General features: G+C 36.0%; 1 protein-coding gene across 11 annotated transcripts in view; it reads right to left on the bottom strand.

The window, feature by feature from the left end:
* Positions 1-8,641, bottom strand: part of LOC107089148 (ankyrin repeat and SAM domain-containing protein 1A-like) — a 75,909-nt gene extending 67,268 nt beyond the window's left edge. For 10 of the 11 annotated variants that reach the window (XR_001481419.1, XR_001481420.1, XR_001481421.1 and 7 more), the window contains exon 1: positions 7,690-8,127. Coding sequence is in view for 7 of the 11 variants with exons in the window: in XM_015381752.1 (XP_015237238.1) it covers positions 7,690-7,980 (291 nt within the window). In the remaining 4 variants the exon portion in view is untranslated. Of the gene's footprint in view, positions 1-7,689; positions 8,128-8,547 lie in introns of those variants that run through there. The other variant, XM_015381751.1, reaches the window with a different exon arrangement.
* Positions 8,642-9,961: the final 1,320 nt, after the last annotated feature.

Here is a 9,961-nt window from a genome sequence, read left to right as displayed (position 1 = left end):
CCCCGGATAAGCGGAGGAACATGGATGGATGGATGGATATATAATATTAACATGATTAATGTTACTTTAGCCATTTGACTAACTTGTAGTGAACATTAGATAATACCACTTAAAGCGATATACATCACTTAGAATATAAATATTGTTGCCATTGATATATAACATATTTTTTAAATCTAGAGTTGTATGGGGTTGGGGGATATAAATTTTTTTTAAATCTATATCTAAATGTTCTATCAAAATTCATACTTTTAATCTTTTTCTACATCACCTATCTAAATGGATGCAATAATATATGCAAGTCTGAAATCTATATCTAGAGCTCTTATAGTATCTTATATCTAAGATTTTTGATTAGAATTAGATTTAAGATTTATATGTAAATATAAAATGTATATATAAATATAGGATGTAGAAATAGTTTCAACCTAAATATATAAGCTTAGACGTAATATTTTTATATATGTGCCCGTGTAAATTCTCAGTCGTCTGGGTCATGGCAAACACAAAACAGGCTTAAATTGGAAGGAAACCAGACTTTTGCTCAGTTTTTTGAAGCCGTTTCGACGCCTATTCAGGAGTCTTTGTCAATTCCGTCGGTATGTGTAGTTTGAGCGCTGATGTATTTAAGCAACCTAGAGGTCCATCCTTCTAGTTACATTCCAAGTCAAATGCAAATCAAATAGCAATCTCCTGTTCTCCTGCCTTTTGAATCATGATGGGAGTACTTATGTAATTTCTTTAGAATAAGAGATTCCATGACCAAACTTTATATATATATATTTACATGCATAAAGTATGCATTGTAAAATGTATATATATGATTTAACATTTATATTCAGGGTTTTACTCCTACATTGGTTTTGCTACATTTTACCTCCTGCGCCACATAGAGGTCATACTAACAATAAAAAAAAAATAATTATTAAGTCTTGTATTGCCACAGATCACGTTATGAACAAGCATGCAAGCAGTTTTAAACTTTAAAATAAACACAGTATTGGAAATACCAATTAGAATTAGGCTTTATAGGCTTTAGAACTTAGAGCGTAAAATGTCAATCTTTAACAAAAATATATATATGTGTTTTTTTTTTTTTGCTTTACACTTTAATGCAAATTCCAGACTCTTTAAGGAATCCGTAACCCAAAAAAGAATACTAAATGAATAAGAGAAGATGTCTGTACCTTATATGCCTTTACAGCATATATGTCTGTAAATGAGAGAAGAGATATAAGGTGGCACAAACTAACAGAGTATTCAAACGGCCATGAAATAATTTACCAAAGCTTAACCTTTTTTTTATTTTTTTATAGGAAGCTACTTAATTCTGGCAGCTTTAAATGTAGCCAATGCATTGTTGTCATTTTTGAAAATAAAATACTGAGTTTTATTTTTGTGAACTGAACTCACTGATTCTAGCATAGGACCAACTGGGATAGGCTCCAACTAACCTACTCCAACACATATGGCACAGAAGATGATGCTTAAACTTGATCTAATGTTATAGGAAAATTCAAAAATGGAGTCAGCAGAAATACAGAAGCATATCCAAAACATAAATTAGACGAAATGAATGAACCATGTTTATGTGCTGACTTTTAATAATTCAGCATTTCTTTCATTCGCTCTTAGTTACACTAGAAGAATAGGATTCCATAAAAATGTCATATATCACAAGATTGATGTGCTAATCCAACCGAAGCTAACAGGAAATGGAGCTTAAAATGCACATCATTATAAAGCCAAACCAACAAACATGCAGCAGCACTCAGAAATCTGCTGCTGCAGAGGCCAGGGTGAATGTGGTTACATCTTTGAGGTTTTCCACTGAGTATTTTCAGTAATTAAATTTTTATTTACATCAAAGACAATCCCACACAGATTCAAATGGGTTGGAGCATGCTGTTGTAGTGTCCCATATTCATTCACAATGTGTTTTAATGTGGGCAAAGAGCTGGCCATTTTTGCACCAGGAGTAGTCTTATTACATCAGCTGACTTTCGGTTTTATAGAAGCGTACTTGTTAACAGAATACTAAGTACTTTTACTACGATAGGAAACAAAACATAATGTGCCATTAAATAAACTGCCATACAGAATTTAACATATTTACACTTCCACTAAATCAATTAGTTTTAAAGGTGCTTAAGACAAATATTTTGTCTGTACATTACTGTCTCATTCGATGTTGAATACTTTAAAAACATACCATTTATTGTGTCAAATATCATAATCAGACATCCTTGAGCTTTCACTGTTTCTTAAATGCACTTATTTTAAACAGATCGTTCATTAAAACAACAAACAGTCACTCGGAAAGAGGTGCATGTGGGTATTTTTAATAAAACAGTATGTAAATAGAAGAAGACTCTTACTTTTTGCTTCTGCTAAAACATTTGTTTCAACTGCTAAGTTGAAAGCAACTGCAAAAAGGGCAAATGCAATTGAAGTGAGCTCAGAGAAAAGGTCAAGAATTGTTTCTCTGCAGATAGAAGGCCATGCTGTTCATTAGATCAGCAAAGACTCGATCTTCTATTCCCTGCAGCTGGATGCTTTGAGAAATGATTTAAAATTGAGGGAATCAACAAGAGATTGTAACACACAATGATGGATAGGAAAAAAGAGGGAAAACAGCAGCTAGCATCTTCTGGAGCTCAGACGTACTCTAACTGCGCTTATTCGCTGATCTAAATAAGATCAATCAGTTGGAGGTAGAGTGATAGATAGTGACAGAAACCATTGGTCCTCAGAATTAGATAAGCAATGGTCAAGCAGGGAACCATCAAAACTCTGGAAAGAAACATTATTTCTGAAAGAGTTTAAGTGAAACTGATAATGGGAGGTTTTTTTTTATATTTTTAAGCAGTTTACTTGACAAAAGTGATCCTATCAAAAACGTTTCTTTAAGCTCATACAAAACTGAACTTGCAAATACTAATGTGAAATTTCATACAGTAAATCTTTAAATCAAAAAGGTCTGAACCATTTAATTTTATTCTGATCATACTCTGAGCTGAAAACTAAAGAAAAAGAAATTATGAAGGGCACTGATGCAGCCACTGATCTGCAAGTCATAGGATTTTCCATGTTTTTTTAGGGCTTAGAATTTATCAAATGAGAAATGAACAAGAAAAAAGTACATAAATAATATGGCAGTAAGATTCAGAGGCATAGAGAGCAGAGAGTCCTGGCAGCGGAAGGCGAAGAAATTTAGGTTATTAATGCATCCAGTTAGGTTGAAGTGCTTGGTGGCCAGATCAAAATACAGGAAGATCCGTGACAGGTACTTTTGGTAATTATTTCACAAAATGCACAACTATTTTGAAAAAGCTTACTGATTGATAGGTTGTATTCCGTATAGTAGTTCTGTTGTTAGCCACGTGTATTTTTTTTAAAATATAAACCCTGTTGCAATCATATTTAGTTGACGTTCATTTATGTTAATGTTTTAAATGATCAAAGACTAGTAGAGCAAGTCAAATATCATTTTCTACATAATGGGTGTTAAGAATAAGTGGATGTAATTTTACAAATACTTTTTTACAGTTGTGCGTGTACTGTCGACGTAAAAAAAAAATCTGTCTGTTTATCCGTCACAAACATATTTATTATTATAATTACTTAACAATAGGTAAAAGCAGAGTATGTGATGTGATATTTATAATCTGTCGTCTCTTTTCCTGTAGTTAAGCATGGTTTACTCATGTCTATGGCAGGGGTCGGCAACCCAAATTGCTCAAAGGGCCATATGTGACCAAAAAAAAAACAAAAAATAAAACTGTCTGGAGTCGCAGAAATGTCTTATATATGCCTTGTATGGTAACACGGGCTTTAAATGCAAAATCCCACTATAGAAAATGACTATGTGGTCTTAAATATATAATAAGCATTCATGATTAAATGTTTATCCTGGAGCAAATGTCACATAGTAGCATGAGGTGAGTAAAGAGCAGTGAAAACTCCCATTGCACGCCGCTTCACTGCCTGTCACCGCACTGTTTAAATTTTGTTGCATTGATGAAATTATAAAAACACGATAAAGAAGTCTTTCTTTGGTGGACGTGTTTCTGTTGGGAGGAGTTGATTGAGTCATGAGGAACCTAGCAGGAACTAACATCCATCAGAGCAGAGCTCTCTAACCCTGAAATCCCACATCCTCCGTCACCAGCGTTACTTGGTGTGATTTATATTTTTAGGATTCAGGGAAAAAATGGAAGAAAGTTCACATCCCTGCATCTGAGCGCCACCTGTTAGATCTGTAGACGGTTTTCATGCTTGCAACAAAACTAGCAGCAGTAAAGGAGTTTGGAGATGCAATCCACTTCTTAAATCTATCTTTGCGCTCCTCTAATTTATCCAGAAGTTCTGTAATCACACTTTTTCTCTCACTCCCAGCTTGGTGGTCGGCTGCATATTTAGCCTTCCCTGGAAATGCCTTTTCCAATTTTCCTTTTTATTTTTTGACAACTTCTCATTACAAAGCAAAAATGCAGGCAATCCTTCCGCATTGGTGAGGAAAGCAAATGATTCGGTCTATTTGAATCCTCTTTTCTCATCAGCTATCTTCCTTTTTTCCCTTTGAGATCCATGGTCCGAGACACACCTGCAGCTTTGTTTGCCTGCTGCTTTGTTTTGTTTGCCTTATTGTTTAAATGTATTTATTATACAAATGTTTACAGCATTGGAAAACATACTGTAACTAATTTATCCTCCAGGCTAACATCCAGTCGGCCTTAGCCTGGTAATGCTGGAGGTTTCTCCATGTTAAAAGGGACTATTTAGTCTCCACTATGGCTGCATGCATTTTCAATGTGAGGGATTGCAATGCAAATGAATATCTACTGTCAGCAAATGCTCAGGAGGAGCAAATACTACCAAGTGACGGAAAACGTATAATCACTCTGTGCATGATATGATTCAGGGCCTGAAGAGAATTTAATTAGAAAAGAATGGGTTTGACAGTTAATAGCATTATGAGGAAGAGCTGAAAAGTTTTGTGTAGAAAAGGCATCCCACAAACCTGACCACAAAACGGACATTTTCTGTTAATTCAGTTTATTTATGTGGCGCCAATTCACAACACACTTCATCTCAAGGCACTTTACCATTCAACCAGATCATACAGAGAGATTGGTTCAAAGTTTTCTAGCCAAGGAATACCAGTTGATTGCATCGACTCATTGACTCGAAGGCAATCCCTCAGAAGGAATTGGCCAAAGACCAAGCAAACTATTGGGAGAAGCTTTGACCAAAGACCTGTAAGCCATTTTCACTAAAAACAGAGGAAAGGTTCTGACTCTGAAAAAAAAAGAAACACTAAAATAGACATAATTTTCATGACAGATCATTCTCATGGCCATTTGTCCTTTAATATAAGCTTAACAAAGTGCCTGCAACTAACTTGGAGGAGTCATGCAGGCAACATATGTCGCCTCCCTACATCCACATTGGCTACCAAAACAAATTCTTTGAGATGTTGAGGGGAAAGAAAAAGACATCTGATGCAGCTCTAAAACAGGATGCCCTTGAGAACAGGACACCCCACCCAGAACGGCCTGAACAAACAGTGTGTGTCAGAGAGCAAAGGGTTGGAGCAGAGAGCAGGAAACGAGCATGGGAGATGACAGAGAAGGAAAAACATAAATACAAGCAGAAGTTAAGCGTTTTCTCTGCTTTCTGTGGTGACACAGTTTTAAGAGTGAGATTGTACAAATCTGCTGCATGTGGTCAGGGCTGCCTTTGTGTGCAAAGCAGTTCTCAGATCAAGATAACATACGTTTAGGCGTAAAATCATGAACAGATATAGATCATAATCTGAACCAGGGAGAAATCAATTAGAAGTCAGAACTTAATGCAAACATCATGGTTTCCTTTACTAGAATGCTTTTTACAAAGTAGCAGGCTTAAAATAAGTCTGTTTTTTTTAATACTTGGACTTATTTCAGCTCTATGAAGATTACATTAAATCTGAATCTGACTGCATAATAGGATGGGATTGAAGTGAATTTGCCTGAATATGAATTATTCGCTGTTCTAGTAAGGTTACTTTGAGATTAAAGGAATTTTCAGTGTAAACATGAACAAAATATGCTGCATATGGCATTGCTCTTTAAAGAGGGTGTAATTGTGTATTTCTCCACTGCGTCTAAGAACGTAGCGCTTTGTTTTCTTAACTGAAAGTGTGAAGGAATTTTTTTCAGCTTGTCTAAATGGGACAGCACCTGTACAGTAAATGATGGCACATAGGAAAATAAGAAAAACCTTTGGTTACACTTTAATGTGGATCTCTGGAACAGACTTGGCTGCTGATTACATTTTAATAAACACAACCAACTTTAACCTCATCCTTCAATATTGTAGCGACATGTTTTCCATAACAGTGAGGAAAATTCTGGCCTTATATAAGAACGAAATTGCTAAGCTCATTAAATAATTTTTAGAATTGTGAATATATGAGTCAAAGACTTTCTATTATTTTACTGGTTGCCAACTGATAGATATGCTTAGCTCCTTCTGCTCATTGCCTTTCATTTTTTGTGTTTGTATATAATAGCTGAGAGGAAGGAAAATTATATATGATTTTCACATTTTTAACAAATTCAATCTCTAAGATGTAGTATGCTATTTTTCTCTTTCCTATTTAAAATCCAGTGAAACAAACTACCTTAACTCTGCTAATCAGTCAGTGGAGTTCACCTATGTGTTATTTAACCTAAAAATAGGTGCAGATCTAAGATGTTTATTAAAGCATATTATTAAAAAAAAATGCCGTACAAGAAATTTAAACAACGCTCAGGTTATAAAGCATTTTTTCCCAGACTGTGATTATTTTTATACAGCTGCAATGATCCACTGCTCAGGATGGAGAAAAATGTTGTAAGAACAACTTTTAATTTTTCACTCCCAAAATCAAACCATTTTTCAAGAAGAAGCATTAAAAAAGTGTTTCCTGTTCTTAGCACAGGGAGCTTAATTTTAGCAGACATTATTCTTGACTATATTCTTTTTGCTGCGTTCATATTCAAAAATATACGTTTTTGGAAACAAAAATATTAACTTACATTAAATCATTTATATTGTTAAAGGAAGAAGTTGGTTATCCAAATGCTCAAAGATTAGAGGTCAAAAGTTTTGTGAATATGATTGACAATGAAAAAGGTGGGACAGGTGTGAAGGGCATGAATGGGTGGTTGGGAGGGGTGCAAAGACAGGGGACTGAAATTAGATGGTGCAAGACGGAGCAAAGGAGCCAGAAAAGAGCAGGAGGAGACACTGGAAGCGTGGGTTGGCCCCTGAGACATGTACTGAATGGATGTGGTATGACAGCACAAGCCCAATTAGTCTTGGATGCCAGGGCTGCTACAGGGAGGTCGGTGCAAGTGATCAAGCCATTCATGCATTCAAGCACTCGCCTGCAGGCATGCCGACAGCCTGGGTAAAGTTACTCCATCGCTGCTTCAGCTGGACTCCTGATCACACTGCTGCCTCTGCTCTCCTCCTCTTAGCTGCTAATTTCCTTTTCTGAAATCCGCAGCTAACATTTGTTCATTTTTCCCCCGTTGATCCTTACTTCCTTCTTTCATCATTCTCTCTTTTCGTCTCATTCAGGAACACAACACAAAGCGTAATTCCCACTGACATCTATACTCTACTATTTGTTTCTCACTCCAGGAACTTGTGTATTACCTCATCCCATTCAGAAGCATAGGAAGGCATGCGGTCCACTGATGGTTGGCCAGAACTGCAGTTTGCCACAGATCCACTGCGGTTTGTCAGACCTCCGTCCTCCTCTCCGACTGGAGACGACAACAAGTCAGAGTCTGACTTTGACAAACTTCGAATCAGTCCCAGGTCTGCAGGTCTTGCTTTGATCACTGCTGCTGATGCAGACTCAGCTGAAACTTTGCTCCCATCCTGTACGTCTGTCTTTGGACTCTGGACCAGCTTGTTGGCATTACCTGGCATGAAGTCGGCCATTGTTGTATGCCTACAAAGTGTAAATAAGTTTAATCCGTTCTGACGATGCAAAGATTAATCCAGCATCATGGGGAGCTTGTTGAACAATACATAAATACAACAGGCACAAAACTGATTTCCCTGCAGAGAAAGACTCATGCTATGAACCTCCCCCATTTATAGGCAAGGAAAACATATAAAGGAGACACTTGTTGTCCACAGTAACAATAACTAAGGCCCACCCACTAGTTGTATCCTGTTTCCCTTCCCTCAGTTAATGGCTGCCTTCTTCTAAGGCTCCTACAGTACATCGTCTCATATAATCTTCAAACTGTGCTTGTAAGGCAAGTTATTTAGCTATGATAAGGCTGAAAAATAATCCTAACACAAGTCTTATTTAGTAAAATAGCATCAGACAACAATTAATTCTCCAAAACAAGAGGGCAAAAGTATGAGATCAACACTGTGGCATGCAGCTTTAAGACAGAAAAACGCATTGAAACAGTAGAATGAGCCCCAAAGTATAGCCTAAAATCCAATGAAGAAAAGACATCACTGTTAAAAACAAAACAAAAACAATTTTCTTACCCACTGACTTTAATCCTGGTGATGTCTTTTCTCAAGTGTCCGTGTCTGTCCTGCTCGAATGTTGCCTCTCGTCTTCAGGAGGACCAGTTTTATCTTGAAGTGAGAATCAGAGGAAGTGCGGATCCCAAAGCCAGGCCTTATCCAGACTGACAGCTGGGATAATCAGGTTACTGATGCAGTAGCTGCTCCATTTTTAGGGAGCGCGACTTAGGATACGTCTCTCAACGACTCTGTGAGTCTGAGGTCGCAAAGTTGAACTTGGTGGCTTTATTGAGGTGATGACAAGGAATGACATTTTGACATCCATTGTGAAATGCCATAAGAACATTTACATATCAACTCAAACCTTATTGCTTATTTACTTCACATTTTACAAATAGAGTGCAATAATAAGCAATTAGTTAATTCTAATAAAGCTCACTTCAACACTGAGCAGTCCTTAAAGTTGAAGAAATGTTATTGTGTATATAAAAGAAAAATGCTCAGGAATGTAATAATCCTTATAGACAGGAAACAAAAAAGTCATGTATATATTTTGGATTTTCTTAATTTAAGACACTTAACCTTTACATATATGAACAAAAAACCTTAGATTTACATTTTCAGTTTATTATCATTTATTTAAACAGCTAAAGCCCAGCCTGACCGATTTACTAAGGAATGTTTTTAAATCAAAAAGGATGCTGGAAGAGAGACATTTTTAGTTTTAGCACAGAAATCTGTCATCCTAGTGTCATCCAGAAATAAAATGTGTAAACTTTTATAAAATCGTAATATAGCTTTTTAAAGTCATTGGCAAAAATCCTAATTGTTTAACAATAATCTGGAACCTACATTTTGCAAACTCATGCCTTTTATTTTCATTGTATCAACTGATTTGGTTGTAGTTCATACATGTCTTATATTTTAGACCACAAGCAGTTTCTTTGTTTCTTGAATAGTTTCTCTCCAGCTCAGTCATTTAAGTGTTATATTGTATAATTTCTACAAATATTGTATGTGAATTCTCTGTCATATACAGTATTGTTCCTCTAAGTATTATAAAACTTTAATTTTGTGCCAACTTGTATCTAGTTTCACTGTCTGATACATCACATACATGTTTCAATCATAATATACAAACAAACTTAATATGATATATACAGACAAACTTAATATAATATGAAATTTAATTTGCATTCGGAATAATCCTTCTTCTCGTGCATAAAGCCCTAAATAATAACCTCCTCTTATATCAGAGATCTGATCATTCCTTATGTCTCAATTTGCAGGTTTACTAGTGGTTGCAAGAATTTCTAAAAGTAGAATGGGAGGCAGATCTTTTAGTTGTCAGGCTCCTCTCCTGTGGAACCAACTACAAGTTTTAGTCTGTGAGGCAGACACCCTTTATACTTCTAAGTCTAGGCTTAAAACT

This window comes from Cyprinodon variegatus, unplaced genomic scaffold, assembly GCF_000732505.1.
Source record: "Cyprinodon variegatus isolate N-32 unplaced genomic scaffold, C_variegatus-1.0 Scaffold241, whole genome shotgun sequence".
NCBI classification, from domain to species: domain Eukaryota; kingdom Metazoa; phylum Chordata; class Actinopteri; order Cyprinodontiformes; family Cyprinodontidae; genus Cyprinodon; species Cyprinodon variegatus.
Note: the sequence above shows the minus strand (reverse complement) of the source record. Positions and strands in the feature narration are given on the sequence as shown.